Raw genomic sequence first — 23,218 nt, forward strand, 5'->3', positions numbered from 1 at the left:
ACACTTAATACAGTATGTACAGTTTCTTACAGTATGTACAGTTTCTTACAGTTAGTATAGTATGTACAGTATATACAGTTTCTTAGTACAGTATGTACAGTTTCTTACAGTTGGTACAGTATATACAGTTTCTTACAGTTAGTACAGTTTCTTACAGTTAATACAATATGTACGGTATGTACAGTTTCTTACAGTTAATACAGTATGTACAGTATATACAGTTTCTTACAGTTAGTACAGTTTCTTACAGTTAATAAAATATGTACAGTATGTACAGTTTCTTACAGTTAATACAGTATATACAGTTTCTTACAGTTAGTACAGTTTCTTACAGTTAATACAATATGTACAGTATGTACAGTTTCTTACAGTTAATACAGTATGTACAGTTTCTTACAGTTAGTACAGTATATACAGTATATACAGTTTCTTACCATATGTACAGTTTCTTACAGTTGGTACAGTATCTTACGGTTAGTACAGTATACAGTTTCTTACAGTTAGTACAGTTTCTTACAATTAATACAGTATGTACAGTTAGTACAGTGTATTACCATGTGTACAGTATGTACACTTTATTACAAAAAACACTTTATGGATAACTGTCACTCTACAGCACACTGATGAAGGTTGGAGTTAGATTTAGCAGATTTTTGCTTCTGGTTTCACTCAAGTCTTCACTCAGTGTAGTTCAGAACAAATTAGCTTCCGTCCTGCTACAGGAAGACCAGCTCATCTTCCTCAGACCTAAACATCACAAACTTTCTAAGACAGCGTAAACATTATTTTTCTCAGTTTTAAATAAAATATTGGTGAACAGCTTTGGTAGATGTTTGGAGGGAGAACAAAGCTGAGTAAACCTGTGACCTTGCTTTAGGCTCAGTCTGTTTCTCTCACTGCAGACACTATAAAGATGTGTACGGATTGTATAAAGGGTGAGTTTAAGATCTGAATTACACAGCTGAGTTTAGCTCTGATTACTTTTAGAATATTTCAGTAATGAATAAAACCTCACGTCTCATTAACGTGTGCAAACTCTGACATTTACTGCACTTCAGTTTGTCAGCTTGGTATAAACACTGCTGTGTTTTCTTTCTCTCTGTAATGACTGTATGTTTGTGTGTGTGTGTGTGTGTGTTTGCTTTCAGGCTGTCTCTTTGAAGATGATCTATGTGAGCTACATGAAGTTTGCATTAATAGTAAGTTCAACTTTCTATCTTTCTAACGAAAGCGCTGTTGAATGCTGGATTGTGTTTGGTCAGGTGTTGATTAATTTTCTATATCATCAGCTCATACAGTAGTGCAGCTGCAAACCACAGCTTTATATTAATGCAATATGTTATCGTCTCTACAGTAGCAGCTCATTCACAGGGACTTGTACGGTGTGTGTAATTTTGATATAGTGAAGTTTTCTGTAACTTAACATTTAAGGAATGAGTCTCCAGTGTCAGAGGTAAAGCTGTAACTTTAAGTTTTCTGACATCTTCAGGACAGAGGAGTTTATGCTTTGTGCTTTCTCTCAAATATGACAAGCTGTCATGTTTTATTCATGTTCATTTCAAAGAGAGAAAAAGGTAAGGGAGCGACTTTTATAGCTGCTAATGTAAGTGAGAACAGCAACTAACTTGTTTCACCAATGTTCCAAAACATTAAATGTAATTATAAATGGATAAAAGTATGATGTGATGTTAATTTTTTAATTATTATTATTATTCAAACTGTTGGCAAGTTCCTGTGGTATAAGAGGAATAAAACACTTGGGGATGTGCTGTTATATGAAACTAATCAACTTTGGAAACAATAACTCATCACACCACACCACCAGTTGATTATTTTCAAGCACAGAACCCACGCCTCTTTCACTGAGACTAACACACACAGAGGCCACGCCTCCTTCACTGAAACTGACACACACAAAGGCCACGCCTCCTTCACTGAGACTAACACACACAGAGGCCACGCCTCCTTCACTGAGATTGATACACAGAGGCCACGCCTCCTTCACTTTCACCTACTCACCTATTGATTTTGAATTTAGAAGCAGTTAGTTGACTTGGTGTTTTTAGCTCGTTCTCTCGTGTTTGTCCGTGAGTGAGTGGCTCTCTGGCAGTTAATTGATCATTTCTGTGTGGTTTCTTATAACAGAGTCGTGCTCCCTGATTTCCCCAGCGTTCTGCCGCAGTGCTGAGGTGATTTACGCCACAAGGAGAAATAATATATATATAAAAAAAAACAATAAGAGGCACGGCAAATCGTTTAGCTTAATTAAAGGAGTGCAGTGAGGAGTGGAGGCCCGAGTGCTCCGGGAGTTCATTCAACAGAGAAATAATATGCAGACACACGCTCGGGGAGTTGGAAGACTTCTTTTCTCCTCATCCCTGCCTTTGTGCTGCGCTTTATCAGTTGTTTTAAGAGTGAATAAGAATGACGTGTTTTGTCGGTCTCAGAGGTGCTCCAGTTGGGCTTCCTGCCAATGTAAGGCTTTGTTTAGTGAATAGATAATACAACAGAAACAGCACAGAGGGAGGCTGGATGAGATTAGCTGCTAATTGCCAGGCCCATCCATCTTTCTGACTGCTGCTTATTTATTTATTTATTTCATTATTTTATTTATTTATTAGATGTGGGATGAATAAATATATCCAAAAGACCTCGCCTGGTCTTCCTCCAATGTTTCGGTGAGCCAGTGCCCACTGTAGCCACATATTCCCGTTCTTGGCGGAAAGGAGCAGAACCTGATATGGTCATCTGCCTCAAGGTTTGACGTGCGTTCTGCGATGCGTTTCTGCTCACCAGGGTTGTAAAGAGTGCTTATTTCAGTTACAGTAGGCTTCTGTCAGCTCGAACCAGGCGTTTCCGCCCACAGGACTGCAACTCACTGGATCTTTTTTGTTCATCCCAACATTCTGTGTAAACTCTAGAGACTGCTGAGTGTCAATATTGCAGGAGATCAGCAGTTCCTAACGCGAACATTAAATGAAGCGCTTCACCTGTATCTGCTTGCTTTTGCACATGGTATTCTTAATAAAGTGGCCGTTGAGCCTATATAAAAGTTATGCAAAGTCGGATCATCTGCAAGTTCACAGGAAGCAGGAAACATTTTAGTCTAAGAACATGGCACTAGTTACACCAGCTACCTGGCTAACATTGCTAATGTGCAATAAATGATCAATTAATAGTGGTTCTTAAGGTAACATTAAATAAAAATGACATTGGAAATCAAGAAATGTTACTTTTGAGCAAATACTGTACTTGGGACACTGCTGCTAAGAAGGTTTATTGGTTATCATTATGTCCAACTTCACTTAGTGTCGATCTGTTAACATGAATACAACTATCAAAATGATCAAAGGAGCAGTTGTGGTCATTTAAAAAATATCTATTGGGATGACATCACTACCGAAGTATTACCCAGAGGCTGTAAATCAAAGCCTGGGGTCCAGACTGTGAGAAATCTAGTTTAGAGTGTTTTGTTACATCTGCTTTAATCAGACTTGCTGGTGTTGGACGTCGCGCTGATTTAACCACGCTTCCTGTGCTGCTTGAGGACCGGCGAAGATCAATAGCCTTACAGAGTGTGTGGGTGTAAAATACACTGAGATACTCTAGTGTTAAAGTTAGCAGAGAGCAGGATGAAGAGTGAGCCGAGATATGCATGGTTTTGAACAAATATAGAGACATAGCAACAAATCTGCTATTAATGATGAATGTTTATAGAGCAAGACAGTCAAGACATCTAGTCTGAGCGACACGTATAGCATGGCCATTTTTTATTTTTTTTTTCATTTAAATAACATTGAGCCTCGCTTATTAATCTTTTAGTAAACCCGTTTTTAAATGTTTCTCACAAGCTGACCGCAAAACATCCATCAGATTTATAAAAGCTTTGCTGATCATTTTCATCCTCGTGTTGATAAACGCCAATCACCCGTAAATTACCAAGCACGTTCACGGCACAGCTGATTTACATTTAACCACGCCCGCAAAACTCCATAAAAGGTAAAGCAATGAAAGACTAAATAGTAAAAAGACCACCTCCTAAGAGTGTTGTGTGCTAAATCGTCCAGTAACGCAGCTCAGCAACTATAAACTATAAACACACGAACACTTCGTCCTTTTATTAGGTGCCATTACTTTTGTCCTTTGAACAGCTGGTCATCTTAAACTACAGATGTGTTTAGATCGCTTTGTTTTCAAGTCATTAATACGGACCGAGTTTCACATGGCAGTCATTAAGTTGGCGTGATTTAAACTTGATAGAATGATCCGTATAAAAAATCGCAGAAGTCATCGACAGTTATCCGTTCTGAGGCTCTCGAGGTTCACGTTAGTGTGTAAAGGAATGAGTTGTAGGATACGAACGATTTTTTTTCCTCCCAACTAACAGGATTATTATGAACACCACATTAATTGTGAAAATGCTCCTGCGAACGAGGTGCAATGTTTTGTTTTCAGTTACTAATAAACTACCTCATCACCACACTTTTAACAGCTCACTTTCCACAGTTCTATGTTCAACTTCCTCTTTCTCTTCTGGTTTAAAGACAGTTCAATTCTCTTCATTTGAAATGAAAGGAAAAGTGCAACAATTCGAAATAAACGTGCGGAAATCCCACAAACTAGTGGGATGGGGGTTCAGAGGGCTTCCTGGTATTGCATTGTACAGTACCCATCAGAGCTTTTGGGGGAATTCTGCACTTTGAGATTGGACATTTTCATGGACCTTCAGAAGACTGTCTCAAACCTCAGGGTCCCAAGCAATGGGGTCCTGTAGCTACATCTCTGCTCGCTCTCCTATCCAATACCGGATTGATCTCAATGTCCTGGTGCTCATTTTTGTACACGGCTGCATCATATTTGAAGACACATTTAGCAGATTTTAACAACTTATCTACAGTATCTCCAGGCTCTTTGTCTAGTTTGACAAGCAAACAGGACTCATGCCAAGCCATCAAATATGCTTAATTCTCAGGAAGTGTGCAGGTATTGATAGCTGGCTGTGGATACAATAAGCACCAGTCCAAGAAGTTAAAGATCCATCAGGTCTGGGAGATGGTTATTGATTTTCTGTGTGGAAGAGTGTGTGTGTGTGTGTGTGTGTGTGTGTGTGTGTGTGTACCAGTGTGAGTATATTGTAGCCTAAACCGAAGCATGTTGTAATTTTATCCTGTAGCATTTTAATCATGTTCTTGTTTTTATGCAGTGTCAGTGAGGGTCAAAATCAAGTCAAGAATGTGAGGAATGTTCCTGCCAAGTTAGAATGAAAAAACCAGAAAAAAAAAAACAACAACCACTGTTTCAGTCACAAAGGAAAAGTTTGAGATGTGCAGTGCTACAAGCGCCCACTTTCACACACTGGGAAAAAATGATGACCTCAAAATAACTAGCTAGCTAAACTCATTGCAGGAGGTCACGGATATCATTAAAATCCCATGTTGCTGTTTATTTAGTTCTGCCCTGAATAATGTATTTCACATTACAGATGTTTACGTATAGTCCACAAGACACAATAATTACAGAATTTACATGAATGAACCAGTTCAACAGTTTACATACCCGTGATTCTTAATCCCGTGTGTCGTTACCTGGATGATCCACGACTGTGTTTACGTTTTGTGAGAGTTGATCATGAGTCCCTTGTTTGTCCTGAGCAGTTAAACTGCCCGCTGTTCTTCAGAAAAATCCTCCAGGTCCTGCACATTCTTTACTTTTCTGCATATCTGAGCCCTTTCCATCAGCGGGTATATGATGTTCAGATCCGTCTTTTCACACTGAGGATGACTGAGGGACTCGTACACGACTATTACAAAAGGTGCAAACGTGCACTGATGTGCAAGAGGTAGCACGATACATTGGGGGGGGGGGGGGGGGGGGGGTGTTTATGTTTCCCAGAGGACAAAATAATAACAATTTTCACTGTTTATTTGTAATTAACAATTGAGAAATATACCAAAGGAGGTTACGATTATATCCAACTAAAGTTGCGCTAGCTAGCTGAGTTTACCACAAGTGGTTTCTGCTAGCTAGCTAAATTTACCACAAGAGGTTTCTAGAAGCTAGCTGAGTTTACCACAAGTGGTTTCTGCTAGCTAGCTGAATTTACCACAAGAGGTTTCTGCTAGTTAGCTGAATTTACCACAAGAGGTTTCTGCTAGTTAGCTGAATTTACCACAGGTTTCTGCTAGCTAGCTGAATTTACCACAAGAGGTTTCTGCTAGTTAGCTAAATTTACCACAAGAGGTTTCTAGAAGCTAGCTGAGTTTACCACAAGAGGTTTCTGCTAGCTAGCTGAATTTACCACAAGAGGTTTCTGCTAGCTAGCTAAATTTACCACAAGAGGTTTCTAGAAGCTAGCTGAGTTTACCACAAGAGGTTTCTGCTAGCTAGCTGAATTTACCACAGGAGGTTTCTGCTAGTTAGCTGAATTTAGCAGAAGAGGTTTCTGCTAGTTAGCTGAATTTACCACAGGAGGTTTCTGCTAGTTAGCTGAATTTACCACAGGAGGTTTCTGCTAGTTAGCTGAATTTACCACAGGAGGTTTCTGCTAGCTAGCTGAATTTACCACAGGAGGTTTCTGCTAGTTAGCTGAATTTACCACAGGAGGTTTCTGCTAGTTAGCTGAATTTACCACAAGAGGTTTCTGCTAGTTAGCTGAATTTACGACAGGAGGTTTCTGCTAGCTAGCTGAATTTACCACAGGAGGTTTCTGCTAGCTAGCTGAATTTACCACAGGAGGTTTCTGCTAGTTAGCTGAATTTAGCAGAAGAGGTTTCTGCTAGTTAGCTGAATTTACCACAGGAGGTTTCTGCTAGTTAGCTGAATTTACCACAGGAGGTTTCTGCTAGTTAGCTGAATTTACCACAAGAGGTTTCTGCTAGTTAGCTGAATTTACCACAGGAGGTTTCTGCTAGCTAGCTGAATTTACCACAGGAGGTTTCTGCTAGCTAGCTGAATTTAGCAGAAGAGGTTTCTGCTAGTTAGCTGAATTTACCACAGGAGGTTTCTGCTAGCTAGCTGAATTTACCACAGGAGGTTTCTGCTAGCTAGCTGAATTTACCACAGGAGGTTTCTGCTAGTTAGCTGAATTTAGCAGAAGAGGTTTCTGCTAGTTAGCTGAATTTACCACAGGAGGTTTCTGCTAGTTAGCTGAATTTACCACAGGAGGTTTCTGCTAGTTAGCTGAATTTACCACAGGAGGTTTCTGCTAGCTAGCTGAATTTACCACAGGAGGATTCTGCTAGCTAGCTGAATTTACCACAGGAGGTTTCTGCTAGCTAGCTATCTTAGCTAACTGATAAAATTCAGAACAAATATTCCATGATAGAAAGGTCACCTCCCAAATATTCCATCAGTGATGCATATTTCTTGCCACATTTCTTCAGACTCAGAATTTAATGCAGTTTATAAAAAAAAAAAAACAACCCTGAAAACTTACATTTCTGACCATCATCTTTAACCGTCATTACTATGTTGTTACGATGAATTGTGTGTATTTTAGTTCAATCTTGCTGGCAGGTTATGTGTGGCAATTGAGGTACCTTTGTTATTTGTGCAGATTCAAGAACATTTGTGGATATATATATATATATATATATATATATATATATATATATATATATATATATATATGTATATATATATATATTATATATATATATTTTTTTTTTTTTTTGCTGTTTTTGGTGTAAGCGTTTTTTGCTTTATTGCTGAAATTGTGCAGTGGAGGATGATTGATGTTTTTCTATCGGATCCCTTCACCCATGCTGTCACTTTTAATCACCAGCTGAGATAAGGCTAATCATGCTTCTTTCTAAACATTTCAGCTTTCATTTATTTGTTCTGGTTCAGTTACAGAATGTCTAATTTTGTGCTCTGCTCTTGTGTCCCTCTGGAAAGACAAAATACAGCCTTGAGGCAACATGTTTCACAAAATATCTTCTGGGTATACAGTGCCCTCCACTAACATTGGCACCCTTGGTAAACATGATCAACAAAGGCTGTGAAAAATGGGCTTTATTGTAAAAAATATTTATTTAGAAAAAATATATTTTTGTAAAATATGGGTGTGCAACAATTATTGGCACCCCTACAAATTCATATAAGAAAAATATATTTGAAGTATATTCCCAGTGATATTTTACAGTACATATTTTAGTACACCTGCATGACTAGGAACAGGAAATTGTTCAACCATGACTTCCTGTTTCACAGAGGTATAAATATGAGGTAACACACAGGCCAAATTCCCTTAGTCATTCATAACAATGGGTAAGACCAAGGAATATAGCTGTGATGTGCGACAAAAGGTTGTTGAGCTTCACAAAATGGGAAGTGTCTATAAGAAAATAGCACAAGCATTGAAAATGCCCATTTCCACCATCAGGGCAATAATTAAGAAATTCCAGTCAACTGGAACTGTTATGAATCAACCTGGAAGTCCGAAGTCACCTACATCACCACAAGTTGTTTGGAAGGGTTTCAAGAAAAAAGCCTCTACTCTCATCCAAAAACAAACTCAAGCGTCTTCAGTGTGCCAGACACTACTGGAAGGTAGCCATATAGAAAAGTACCTCATGCCCACTGTTAAATATGGTGGTGGCTTTTTAATGTTTTGTGGCTGTTTTTCTGCCAGAGGACCTGGACATTTTGTTAGGATACATGGCATCATGGACTCTCTCAAGTATCAACAGATATTAAATGAAAACCTGACTGCCTCTGCCAGAAAGCTTCAAATGGGCCGTGGTTGGATCTTCCAGCAGGACAGTGATCCAAAACATACATCAAAATCAACACAAAAATGGTTTACTGTCCACAAAATCAAGGTCCTGCCATGACCATCCCAGTCCCCTGACCTGAACCCCATAGAAAACCTGTGGGGTGAACTGAAGAGGAGAGTCCACCATCTCTTCTTGGCTCTCATCTTGGCAAAGGGAGGTAGCACAAAGTATTGACTAAAAGGGTGACAATAATTGTTGCACATCTATATATCACAAGGATATTTTTCTGATAAACCTGTGCTTTATTTGTAATTTTTGATATCCATGAGAGCAGAGCATTTTTGTGATTTTTTTTAAAGATCAACAGGTTAAACAATAAAGATAATTTTTACAGCATTCTTTGCTCATATTTACAAAGGGTGCCAATATTAGTGGAGGGCACTGTATGTGTTAATGAAATGTGCCCACAGCTTTGCTGCTGATGATTTCCTACCTTGAAAATGACACTATGGGGATATTAAGCTTTTATGTGTTAGTGCTGTTAAATGATTAGACAGTTTTACAAAAAAAAAAGCAAGGAAGATACTTATCTACAGCATCAACCTGTTACATTACCTTTTACAATAGATGTGCTACTTTATATAAAAGCAACATGTGTATGATTTAGCCCATATGCCGGCCAAATAATCTGGATTAGAATCGGTAGTCTAAAGCTTTATTAATGCGCTTTTTACTGGATTCAGTAAATATCCTGAAACAGTTGACTTGTAATAATAATTATTCTTTTTTCTTTCACGTAAGGATAAAGTCGAATTACGTGAAACCTCTACTTTCACTTCAAGTGCTTTAATAGAATGCTCTCAGAAGTCCTTCAGTGTTGATTTACAGTAGATTCATGCCCTGCTTATGAACACATAACGAAGGACCGGAGTAAATTTTGCCCCCAGACGACTGAAAGAGGACAGGACCGTGCATCAGTTCACCGGAATGGAAGTGTCGCTCATACACAAGTCATTTCCTTCCACTTTATTGAAGCTCTATCAGGCTTTATGGACCGTCTGTGCACTATTGACCTGACCGTTTCACACGAATCTCCTGTCTCATTAAGGAGCGTTCCGCACGGCTGCAAAGCAAGAAAGAAAAAGCAACGCTTGAAAACAGAGGTGGCAGTAGTGAAGTACCCTATGTTCTATCATCACCTTAATCACAGTGCCAGTGTTGAAATGATGGACGGTTAGTTTTCCATTTGAATAGTTAATTTCAGCTGTGTTAACACCAAAGATGTACATCTACACTGTTTTACATTTTTATTTATAGATTTTTAAATCTAGTGATCTAGTGGTCCCAGAGGCGGCACTCTCTGCATACCCTCAGTTTCGTCCCTGTTCGTACTTTATCCAAGATGGTGGAGAGTGCACTTGGTACCCAACAAGGGTCCAACATGGGCCATCATTACAGGAATACTCCAGAATTCAGGAATTAGCCATGTTATAGCCACTCTGCAAACCTAATGTAGCATAACGTAGCCGATAAATTAAACAAGAGTAAGAAGTGACTGCAGTGACTGACACAGGTTTGAGAGATGATACTGACGAGGGTGTAAGTGTGAGCCAGGCTTACTCAACTAAGATGGTGGCAAGGTGAGAATGGGAACATCCATGAGCATCCCTCCAAAATTTCTCGACATTTTCAGGAAGCTTCATTTTCAGTGACGCAAAACACTGTTTTTACTCATGTAGAGGAGTCTGATCTTAAATAACCAAGACATCAGGTTAGAAGAATACCAGTCACATGATGTGATCTTGATATAAAGAAATACGATGGTAAATTTCAGTATTCTTTTTACATGTGTGGATAATCAGCTACGTGATGTAGTGCAAAATGTAACACATTGTTCTTGGACTTACGTTGCTGAAGAATGCCAGAGTGATTTGAGAAATAGTTTAATATAAACTGTTCCCGGTGTTACACTCAGACTTTTTTTTTAAAGATGCTTACAGAGCTCTTTTTCTTCTTATTCAACTTTTTAATGAAGTTCGTTCCTGATTTGAATAGCCTACGTGTCCATAGTTAAAAAAAAAAAAAATCCCTGTGGCCCTCAAGCACCGGAGCTAATTTAATGGCTCAGTGTGCATACAGAATTCTTTGACGAGCTTTTCCAAGAACATCTGAGAATGATAATGGGCTATCTAGGGTTATTTGCACAGTCAGTCTGGGCAGATTCGCATAGTTACATGGTCTCGCTCTTGTGTCTCAGTTTTTCTCCACAATTTGTTCATTTGCCAGTTCTTACCCACAACAGTAGGTAAAGTGTTCGTCTAGTCTCTGTCACTGTAATAGAAGTTAGAGATGAGTTCAAGAGGGTTCGAGAGCGTCACTGCTCCGTCTCATGCTGCAGCACTTTGTAAACGTTGACTCGTCCTCGATGAGCCTCCGAGTGAAGTCAGACCGAGGGCGTGTCCTGTTGACGAGGAGGGTGACGACACCACTGAGAGCTCTGCTTACTCGCTCTGTCCGGTCCGGTGGTGTCAGAGATAAACACCGAAATGATGGTCAATGGACAGAATTTTTATTGCGCATCATGTCTGTGTCTAGATCGTTATCATTCTCAGAAATGCTCCCTCTCTACACTGATGTGGTTATCATCTGAAAAACCAATTACAGAAACGTCTGACTTGTCTCGGATGAAAATAAGCAGTGTAGAACCGAGCAGCTGAGACAGCTGGAACATTTCTGTAATTGTTTTTTTTTTCTTCTTCTCTCACTCAGCAACCACTAATCACTGTGATAATATTCTAGTGAATAATATTACGCGCAATAAGACGCTGTAATGATAGCAATAATATATAATGATAATGAAAAGAGCCGTAGAGGAAGCAATAAAAGTGCAAAGAATGAGCCGCTTGGTTATCGCGCTCGAAAGGGATACGAATGAAATACTAGGATATTCATGAACACTGTATGGTTAAGCGATTTGCATGAATATAGTCATATTAAAAGTTACAAGAGTTAACGGTAGTGTTTGCAGCTTCGTGTGACGATTTTATTCGTGTTCAACAACTCAGCCTTGTAAGCGTTTTACATGAGATCAGGTGATCAACTAAAATGAACAGGAATGAGAGTGAAACAGGAAGTAGAGTCAAAGCTAATGAGCAGCTAAGGGTCTGGCTAATGGCAAGACAGATGACACTGTCATCTCACTGCAAACCAGTGACTACATTTCCCATCCTGCACTGTGGCCTACAAACATGGCCACCATGGACTGCAATCCCCAGAACACCCACATTAATTCTTATCACACACACCTGCATCCAATTCACAGCACCCACAACCACAGTATAAAGAGATTGGTTCTACACAATGACTTTGCGAAGTATTACGCTCAGTTGCTTAGTCTCTGTCGTACTTCCAAGCCTCATATCGTGTTTGATTTTCTGGTTATTGACTTTGTTTACTCTGTTGACCTCGATTCTCTGTCCTGCATAGTTTAGCCTGTTTGCCTGATTGTTTGACTGTAGCCTGCCTTGTACTTTGATTTCTGCCTGATCCTTTGGACTTCTTATTGTTTGATTAAACTACCATTCCTGCACTTGCTTCTGTCCTGCGCCTACATTACGTGACAGAATACTTCGCCTCAACATGTAAGCAGCAGGAGAGTGTCATGCCAGAGTACATGGTGATGTCTGGCCACACTTCAGTCCAGTTTCCCCAATGTACTGCCGTAGACCTCCCAGATCCGAATTATGGATTGTGTGACTACCTGAGGCAGTTCACGTTCCACTGCGAAATGTACTTTTCGAGCCTGATGAACCTCAAACCGGACAAGAGGAAGTGGCTTGGGCTCATTGTGTCCTAGCTTTATGGCCCGGCCCGTGAATGGGCGGAGCATCTGGCCAGTACAGGGTTAAGTGCCCTCAACAATGCAACTCAGTTTGTGGAACTGTTCATGAAGGAGTTTGGGTGTCCAGGGCAGAGCTACAACCTGGATCAATATTTGAGGGAGTCAGTGTGACGAGCAAGCCTGATCTGCAATTCCACATTTTCTATGAGTGGATCGACAGGGCAGCCTACACAGCTCCGCTTTTCCCACATGCAGGAAACTTGGGATCCATGGATCATATTTCTGCTGTCAGGGATGTTTTAAGAGCAGCTGGCGTGCTCACAAACGGCTCCACAAGAGAGCACCTGCAGAGCTCCAGCTGGAGGTCAACGTGGCGACCTCATCTCCAGAGCTCCAACCTGAGAGCCACAAGGTGGTCTCACCTGCCGAGCTCCAGCATGAGACCCACGAGGTGGACTCACCTGCCGAGCTCCTGCCAGAGGTCAACGTGGCAATCTCCCCAGAGCTCCAGCATGAGATCCATGAGGTGGTCTCATCTACAAAGCTGCAGCCAGAGGTCAACGTGGCGACCTCATCTCCAGAGCTCCAGCATTAGACCCACAAGGTGGTCTCCATTGCAGAGCCCCTGCCGGAGGTCAATGTGGTGACCTCTGCTCCAGCTACAGCCTGAGATTGATGAGGCGATCTCCCAAGCCAAGTTCCTGTCCGAGGTCGACGAGGCGACCTCCCAAGCCACGTTCCTGTCCGAGGTCAAAGAGACGGCCTCTCAAGCCAAGTTCCCGTCCGAGGTTGAAGAGACAACCTCCCAAGCCAAGTTTCTTTCCCAGGTCAAAGAGATGGCCTCCCAAGCCAAGTTTCTTTTCCAGTTCAAAGAGATGGCCTCCCAAGCCAAGTTTCTTTCCCAGGTTGAAGAGGTGGCCTCCCAAGTCAAGTTCCTGTCCTAGGTCGAACAGACTGTATCCCAAGCCAAGTTCATGTCCGAGGTCAAAGAGACGGCCTCCCAAGGCAAGTTCCTGTCCGAGGTCGACGAGACGGCCTCTCAAGACAAGTTCCCGTCCGAGGTCGAAGAGACGGCCTCTCAAGACATGTTCCCGTCCGAGGTCGAAGAGACGGCCTCTCAAGACAAATTCCCGTCCGAGGTCGACGAGATGGCCTCTCAAGACAAGTTCCCGTCCGAGGTCAAAGAGGCGGCCTCTCAAGACATGTTCCCGTCCGAGGTCGAAGAGACGGCCTCTCAAGACAAGTTCCCGTCCGAGGTCGAAGAGGCGGCCTCTCAAGACATGTTCCCGTCCGAGGTCGAAGAGACGGCCTCTCAAGACAAGTTCCCGTCCGAGTTCAACGAGACGGCCTCTCAAGACATGTTCCCGTCCGAGGTCGAAGAGACGGCCTCCCAAGCCAAGTTCATGTCCGAAGTCGAAGAGATGGCCTCCCAAGCCAAGTTCATGTCTGAGGTCAAAGAGACGGCCTCCCAAGCCAAGTTCATGTCTGAGGTCGATGAGGTGACCTTCCACGCCAAGTTCCAGTCTGAGATCAACGAGGTGACCTTCCACGCCAAGTTCCAGTCTGAGATCGATGATGTGATCCTCCAGTCTGAGTCTGTTGACATGACCATGCCTGAAACCGACGTCACGACCAACCAGGTCCTGCTCACGCCTGATGCCGACGTCACGACCAACCAAGATCTGCTCATGCCCGAGGCTGCTGACACGGACAAGCAAGTTCTGATCATGCCCGAGTCTGCTGACACAGACAGCCATGTTCTGATCACGCCCGTGTCTGCTGACACGGACAACCAAGTTCTGCTCACGCCCGAGTCTGCTGACACAACCAGCCAGGTTCGGCTCAAGCCTGAGTCTGTTGACACAGCCAACCAAGTTCAGCCTGCAGAGTCGGTGAAGAACGACACTCAGCCTCTTTGCGTGGCTGAGGATGACGCTCCGCCACCATGCTCTGCTGAGGACACCAAGTCAAGCTCCAGTCTAAAGCTGATGACACAACTTCCCAAGCCTGTTCTTCTTTGGCCTTTTGGAAGAAGCGCCCTTGGTGGGATTCTGTCATATCACTGCAAACCAGTGACTACATTTCCCATCCTGCACTGAGGCCTACAAATATGGCCGCCATGGACTGCAATTCCTAGAACACTCAAATTCATTCTAATTACGCACACCTGCATCCAATTCACAGCACTCACAACCACATTATAAAGAGACTGGTTCTAAACAATGACTTTGCGAAGTATTATGCTCAGTTGCTTAGTCTCTGTCGTACTTCCAAGCCTCATATTGTGTTTGATTTTTCTGGTTATTGACTTTGTTTACTCTGTTGACCTTGATTCTCTGTCCTGCCTAGTTTAGCCTGTTTGCCTGATTGTTTGACTGTAGCCTGCCTTGTACTTTGATTTCTGCCTGATCCTTTGGACTTCTTATTGTTTGATTAAACTACCATACCTGCACTTGCCTCTGTCCTGCGCCTACATTACATGACAGGCACATGTAAAGTAGAAGCACAGGCTAAGATCTAAGTAACACGAGATGCTATACAAGGCAATAATGAAGAACAAGCACATGAGTGAGTGAATTAATTTATTCAGCTATTCATTAATTATTGATTGGCACTTCCTCTGTGTATATCTCAGTCTCTTGTATGCTTTAAGATAGATATTAAAATGCCTTTTAATTAAAGTCAGAGCATCTTGTCAGCATCCTATTCTTCCTCTTCTTTGTCTTCTTCTCCTCCCACAATGCCACTCTGTCTCTTAATCCTGGAACGGACAGAAATAATATTACAGCACGAATCACACTGGATATTTCTCCTGGTGCCGGATCACATTAACAGAGCCGCACATATCTGCAGAGATGAGATGATGTGAGAGCTGTAACCGAGACAGATTATTCTGATCAGTGTCAGCAGTGTGAGGGATTATTGCTAGCATAATTCTTTTATATTACCGGGAGCTCCTATGCAGCTCCGGTTACAAGAAGAAAAAATAAAAGTGCCATATTTTTTTCGGTTCCTTAAGAAACCTTTTTGATGGATGACTTTTTAAACCATTTTTGAAGGTTTAACATTGAACTGAAGAAATAGTTAGAAATTCGTCTTCTGTATGCGCTATATCCTGGGCAGGGCGGTGGTGGAACCGGACTCTATGCCAGAAACACCGGGTGTGAGGCAGGAATACACCCTGTATGGGAGGTCAGTCCGTTGCAGATAACCATGCACACACATATTTATACGCTCATACACACCTAGGGGCAAGTTAGCGTCGCCAGTCCAGCAGGTTTCTGATAGATGAGAGGAAACCGGAGAACTTTCATGAAACCAACACAGATGCAAGGAGAACATCCGCGACAGTTCATCACCATGCCGCCAGAGTGAATTTTAGAGACTCTTCTTTATCATTGTTTTATAATATTTATAATATATAAAGCACATGTTGACAGATATTCAATGCGAAGCCTTGCCGATTGTTTACCTCTCGTGTAAATTCTTTTTCTTGTTTACCCATCTGGATTATCTTTTGAATCTTGGAATACAGATTACCGACATGTTAGAGCCTTGCCTTACTTAAGAACTTAAGACTTACTTTTTTAAACTTGCATTTGACTACTGATGTCTACTTTTATTATTATTGTTGTTGTTGTTGTTGTTGTTATTTTTATTAGTTTTTATTAAAAAACATTATGTGTACTGCTTATTTTGTGTACAGCACTTTTAGAAGCTGCTTTTAAAAGCGCTCTATAAAAGAAAGTTTATTATTATTATTATTATTATTATTATTATTGCCTAGTTTCTTAATTACCCATCTGGATTATACTTTGAATCTTGGAAATAGACATTACTGACGTGTTGGAGCCTTGCCTAGCCTTTTGACTATTCTTATTCTTTGTTTATTATTATTATCATCATCGCATTTTGGTTTGTGTATTATGGACGAATCCTAACAACTTCGCTGAGTCACATCCGTTACAATGTGTGAAACTCCACACGGACAGTAACCTGAGATCCGGATCGAACCCAGGACACTCCAACTGTGAGGCAACAACATTACCTATTTATAATTGTAGTCCTTTGCATGCTGCTGCTGCGGTGTAAGAGCAATAAAACACGTTGGGGTGGTAACAGTAACTCCGCTTCATCACACCACCCCATCACTGATTATTTTACACAAGCAAGCAAACACAAATCACACCAACACATTATCAGGTCATTTAACAGCTCAGAAACGCATACATTAGACTATAAACAATCTAGGTTGCATAATGTCATATAAGACAAGACTTTTAGACTAAATCGATAATTAGATATACAGCTAAGACCGGGAAGTGTTGTGACATTCATTATTATTCATGTAATCCGTTCTTATTGGAACGGAGGACGTGGTGTGATTTCATCTATAAACCATTGTCACTCTGAGTAAAGACCCACAGTCAGGTACACTGTTGAACTTTCAGCTCAGCAGCACAGCACTGCACAGTGGCGTGTCCTCGTCCACTCCCGATCCTTCTTTGTCTTCATTAGTGCAGCTCCGGTGGGTTGCTTGAGTTGTACAATTGATTTTCCTTGTCAGTTTTAGGCTAACAACTTATGCTAATGCTAATGCTTGTTATGTCCTTAGAAAGTCATGGTGGAGTGAGGTGTAAGGCGAGACTGTGGTTTTATTCTGTCCTCACGTGTCAGACTGCGGTTTAGAGTATTTCACTGTATTTAATAGGCTTATGGTTGTAATTAATACTGTCAGCATGAACCCTGTCCTTCTGCCTAAACGTAACCCTTCATAAGTTGTCCACTATAATGATGCCCCATGACGGATTGACGTGAGGTTATGTTGCATTATGGAACGTGTGGAGAGTGAGGGCAGCATCGATTAATTGTAAAACGAGGAAAATGGGGTGAGGGCTAAAACTGGGAAACACCACTGGTGCCTCTTCCTTAGTGTGTGTGTGTGTGTGTGTGTGTGTGTGTGTGTATATATATATATATATATATATATATATATATATATATATATATATATATATATATATAATTAAAAATATGTTGTTATATATATCTCAGTGGTTAAAGGCTCTGGGTTACTAATCAGAAGGTCAGGAGTTCAAGCCCTAGCACTGCCAAGCTACCACTGTTGGGCCCTTGGGCAAGGCTCTTAACCCTCTATTGCTCAGATGTATAAATAAATGTAATAAATGTAAGTCGCTCTGGATAAGGACATCTGACAAATGCCATAAATGTAATGTAAATGATTTGCTTGCAGATCTAGATCTGCTCACTGTCCTATTCATCCTTGTAGAGTTATTATTGCACCTAGTGGTCAAAATTAGGAACTGCACCAAGCCCTGAGAGAGGTCCATTGGGGGCAAGAATAGAAATATTTACATGTAAATTAGTTCCTGTTCTCACTTACATTATAGCAGCTATAAACAATCACTCCCTCACCAGCCTTCTCTTTTTTTCTCTCTCTCTATCGCTGTCTGTGTCTGTCTCTCTCCCTCCCTCTCTCCCTCTCTGCGCATGCGCAGTGTTGGAATGAGCGTGGTGTGTGGAGTGCGTGAGAGCGGTTTGGCGTCTTGTCAAAGTTTTTTGCGAGTTTGTCCTTTTCCCTTCTTTAATTTAATATATTGAGTATTAAGTTATTGAGTTATCGGTGGTTGGTGAAAGCTTAGAGCAGGATTGAGTGAGCGGGACGCCATGGCCTCCGAGGCCGGAGGGGAGACGCTGTCTCTCCGCCATGGCGTCAGGTGTGTACCGGTGAATGGTGAACAGGTGGAGGAGGTTCTGCTGGCGGTGGGAGAGCAGGTCGGGTGTGAGAACATCTACTCCGCCTCCCGAATGAACAAAGCTGTGGTTGTTTTCCTAAAGAAAGAAAGATTCGCCAGTATGCTGTGCGAAAATGGAATATGGCTGAAAGGTGCTATGCTACAAATCACCCCTCTTTCTGCCCCTGCGACGCGGGTTGTTATTTCTAACGTGCCCCCTTTCATTAAAGACGAACTGATAATGAAGGAGCTGGCCCGCTTCGGAAAGTTTGCCAGCCCCATGACTGATATCCTGCTTGGCTGTAAGAACTCTGCGGTGAAACACGTCCTGTCTTTCCGGAGACAGGTTTATATGTTTATCAACAACCGCGACCAAACACTGGATATTAACTTTAAGTCTAAAGTCGGCGACGGCAGCTACACCGTTTTTGCCACCACCGAACGCCTGAGGTGTTTTGGGTGTGGGGAGATCGGGCATAAACGGCTGAGCTGCCCACGCAGAGCAGTGCAGCCGGGGAGCTCCGGGGGAGACACGGCCGAGGTACAGCAGCAACAGCGCGGAGACAGCCAGCGGGGGGACACCGGAGAACAGGAGGCTGGGGCAACTGGGGGTAACGACACACAGAGGTCACAGAAGGAAGAGGTCAGTGACGAACACACCACTACTGAAATAATTACAGCACCCAGTGATAACACTGACACCCGTACCCATGATAGCAACAACAACACTGCAGACAGCTTTCATTTCAAACCCTACACCGCTATCGCTGTCGGAGACAGTGACTCCATACAACCGCAACAGAAGAACCCACAGGACAAGAACATCGTGAACAATGAAGAGGAACTGGAAACAACAAGGGAGGAGATGGACAAGGTGGAGGAATCATTTAAACAACCACAACACAATGTCGAGATGTTGGAGGACTTGGGCCCAGAGTGCAGCGCAGGAATTACAGGAGAGGAACCCCTCACAGACATGGAGGAGGAAGACGTCACCCCAGATCAACCAAACACTTTTAACTGTCCAGAACAACCTGAACAGTTCTACACCACAGAACAGATCAACCGGTTTCTAGAACTGATGAAAGGAAAACGAAACATCTTGCTGACTAATTTCTTCCCAGACAGGAGAAACTTCATCAAATCTGTACAACACACCATGGGCGTAATGTCACCAAGGAGACGCTACACATTGAGGAAATGGGCAGCAAGAGAGGAATTGACGGTCGTTGACATTATATGTTAGAAATGGATGCGCAGTGAATTGGGATTATATGACTACAGTGGATTTATAGTAGATCTGAGAAAGTATTTTTGGGTTTCTGAGTTTGAGGGTGTGGGTGGGGGGTTTGTGGAGGGTTTGTTTTTCTTCTTCTTTCTTCTTCCTTTTTTCTTTCTTTTTTAAATGGAAAAAATGATTTTTAAAAATGTAGATATGTAAATATAACCCAAATTGAACACAATAAAGGTGTCTTAAAAGTCAAAGTCTCTATCTGTCTCTCTCTGTCTCTCTCTCTCTCTCTCTCTCTCTCTCTCACTCTCTGTCTCTCTCTCTCATACTCTGTCTCTCTCTGTGTGTGTGTCTCTCTCTCTCTCTCTCTCTGTCTCTCTCTCTCAATCTCTGTCTCTCTCTCTCTCTTCTCTCTCTCTCTCTCTCTCTCTCTCTCTCTCTCTCTCTCTCTCTCTTAAAGTTAATAAGACAAAACAAAACAAGAAATGCAGCTTGTCATGTTAATGATAAACCACAAGGCATAAACTCCTCTGTCCTGAAGATTTACTCGCTTAAAGTAAGATCGGGTGTTTATCGGACGCCTCTGTTACATGGACACTTCTGTTTGTTGAATGCTGTTGTGTTGTTGTGTGTTCACTGGATGCCTCTGTTGTCTTTTTGCATGAATGAACCTTGATTCAAGAGTTTTATAGACATTTATAGCAGAGTCTTCAAGCAGCTAAAGAGAAAAGTACAAATGTTTAATGACTCAGCTCCCTCTGGTGGTCACACTGCATAAATACACTCTCACTCTCTCAGAGTCGTGTGTGTGTGTGTGTGTGTGTGTGTGTGTGTGTCTGTGTCTGTGTGTGTGTGCATGTAATTTGACCACATGGGCCTCATAATGATAGGAAAGTGTGACGTGTCCCCACAATCACCCAACGATAAGAAAATAAGTGTTTTCTCAGTTAGTTATATATATATATATATATATTTTACTGAGTTTAGCATGTCAGGTGCATAGAAAAGACAAGTATGTGTTTGTGTGTGTGTGTGTGTGTGTGTGTGTGCAGTACAGTTACTCTAATGCACATTGAAATCAGTTTTTTAAAATGAGTTTATCCTGTCTCCATATCTTTCAGTGTCCAACTGTCTGTCTTACCTGCCCTGCTGTCTTTTTACTTCTCTACCTGTCTGTCTCTTTACCTGCCCTGCTGTCTTTTTACTTCTCTACCTGTCTGTCTCTTTACCTGCCCTGCTGTCTTTTTACTTCTCTACCTGTCTGTCTCTTTACCTGCCCTGCTGTCTTTTTACTTCTCTACCTGTCTGTCTCTTTACCTGCCCTGCTGTCTTTTTACTTCTCTACCTGTCTGTTTCTTTACCTGCCCTGCTGTCTTTTTACTTCTCTACCTGTCTGTCTCTTTACCTGCCCTGCTGTCTTTTTACTTCTCTACCTGTCTGTCTCTTTACCTGCCCTGCTGTCTTTTTACTTCTCTACCTGTCTGTCTCTTTACCTGCCCTGCTGTCTTTTTACTTCTCTACCTGTCTGTTTCTTTACCTGCCCTGGTGTCTTTTTACTTCTCTACCTGTCTGTCTCTTTACCTGTGCACCTGCCTGCCTCTTTACCTGTCCACCTGTCTGTGTCTTTACCCGAGCACCTGTCTCTCTTTCTACCTGTGCACCTGTCTGTCTCTTTATCTCTGCACCTGTCTGTATCATTAACTGCACACCTGTCTGTCTCTTTATCTGCACACCTGTCTATATGTACCTGCACACCTGTCTGCCTGGTTAACTCTCCAACTGTCTGTCTAACTGAGGACCTGTCTGTCTCTTTAACTGAGGACATCTCTGTCTCTATCCCTGCCCACCTGTCTGTCTCTGTACTTTGGGAACATGTATAACATACTTGTAGAATTACATCTTCACACAGCTGACTTACTGTTATATAAGACAATCATTAGTTTGTGAGTGACATATTTAGAAATATCAGCCTGTGTGTGTGTGTGTGTGTGTGTGTGTGTGTGGGAGTGTAGTGTTGGACAGGCTCTTGACAGATTTTCCTGCCAATATTTTTTTGCTCGTACACTGCTGGCTCTGTGTGTGTGTGTGTGTGTGTGTGTGTGTGTGTGTATAAGTAACAGGAAGAGAAAAGCGCAGCCGTGACGATATTTCTAAATTTAAGCTGTAATTAGTGCAGGATTAGTCCTGCAGACCTCGTGCAGAAAACAAACATGATGAAGACAGTCAAAGTTGAACATGGTTGCTATGGAGACCGTCATAGTGTTGATGTAATACTTGAGGGGTTTGGATACATAATAAATGGACAGACCTGGGATAAAGAGGGTGGAGCTTAAATACTGTTAATGTAATTGCAAATACTGTTGATGACTGCACCTGTCTCACACCTACCCACTTTGTCTGTCTCTGACTCTTCACCTTTCTGTCTCTCTCTGTGCCTGTCAGACGCTGGCCGGAGACAGCCGCTGTACACAGGCGACAGCCGTTCTGACAGTATCTGATCTCAGACGGTTACACAGCCATTTGTATTCCTGTCGAGGACAGCTGCATTACCCACAACCCCCTGCTCTCAGACAGATAGCTGCTGAAATATGAAGTCTATCTTTGAGTTGCTAGGCAACGCCATATAAAGCGACACAGCGTCCGTGGTGATGAGAAGATAAGGAAGGGGACAGATAATGTTTGAGTGCATGTGTGTGTGTCTCTGTGTGTGTCTGTGTGTGTGTGTGTGTGTGTGTGTGCTGATGACCAGAGCTCTTATCTAAAGCCTGTCAAAAAAAAGAAGAAAAAAGTGCCGCTACAGAATGTGAAGAGAAAGAGAGAGAGAGAGAGAGAGAGAGTGGGTGAGAGAGTGAGAGAGAGAGTGTGAGAGAGTTAGAGAGTGAGACAGCGAGAGTGAGAGAGAGTGAGAGAGAGTGAGAGAGGGAGTTAGAGAGCGCAAGAGAGCAAGAGAGAGAGTGATAGTGAGAGAGGGAGAGAGAGGGAGAGAGCAAGAGAGAGAGTGAGAGTGAGAGAGGGAGAGAGCGAGCAATAGAGAGAGTGAGAGTGAGAGAGTGACAGAGTGAGAGCGAGAGTGAGAGAGAGAGTGTGAAAGAGAGAGAGGGAGAGAGCAAGAGAGAGAGTGAGAGTGAGAGAGGGAGAGAGCGAGCAATAGAGAGAGTGAGAGTGAGAGAGTGACAGAGCGAGAGTGAGAGAGAGAGTGCGAAAGAGAGTGAGAGAGAGTGAGAGAGCAAGAGAGAGTGAGAAAGCAAGAGAGAGAGTGATAGAGAGAGAGGGAGAGAGCAAGAGAGAGAGGGAGAGTGAGAGAGGGAGAGAGCAATAGAGAGAGTGAGAGTGAGAGAGTGACAGAGTGAGAGCGAGAGTGAGAGAGAGAGTGCGAAAGAGAGTGAGAGAGAGAGAGAGTGAGAGAGCAAGAGTGAGTGAGTGATAGTGAGTGTGTGTGAGAGAGTTAGTAGACAGGTGAAGATACTGGTGTAGCGAGTGACAGGTAGACAGGTGAAGATACTGGTGTAGCGAGTGACAGGTAGACAGGTGAAGATACTGGTGTAGCGAGTGACGGGTAGACAGGTGAAGATACTGGTGTAGCGAGTGACAGGTAGACAGGTAATGATACTGGTGTAGCGAGTGACAGGTAGACAGGTGAAGATACTGGTGTAGCGAGTGACAGGTAGACAGG

General features: G+C 42.4%; 1 protein-coding gene across 1 annotated transcript in view; it reads left to right on the plus strand.

Moving 5' to 3' along the window:
* LOC128610507 (receptor-type tyrosine-protein phosphatase N2-like) overlaps positions 1 to 23,218 on the plus strand; it is a 146,932-nt gene that overhangs the window by 31,219 nt on the left and 92,495 nt on the right. Inside the window, exon 2 of the mRNA XM_053629871.1 lies at positions 1,149 to 1,199. Coding sequence (XP_053485846.1) covers positions 1,149 to 1,199 — 51 coding nt within the window. The remainder of the gene's footprint in view (positions 1 to 1,148; positions 1,200 to 23,218) is intronic.

The sequence above is a fragment of the Ictalurus furcatus genome, chromosome 7 (genome assembly GCF_023375685.1).
Source record: "Ictalurus furcatus strain D&B chromosome 7, Billie_1.0, whole genome shotgun sequence".
NCBI classification, from domain to species: Eukaryota; Metazoa; Chordata; class Actinopteri; order Siluriformes; family Ictaluridae; genus Ictalurus; species Ictalurus furcatus.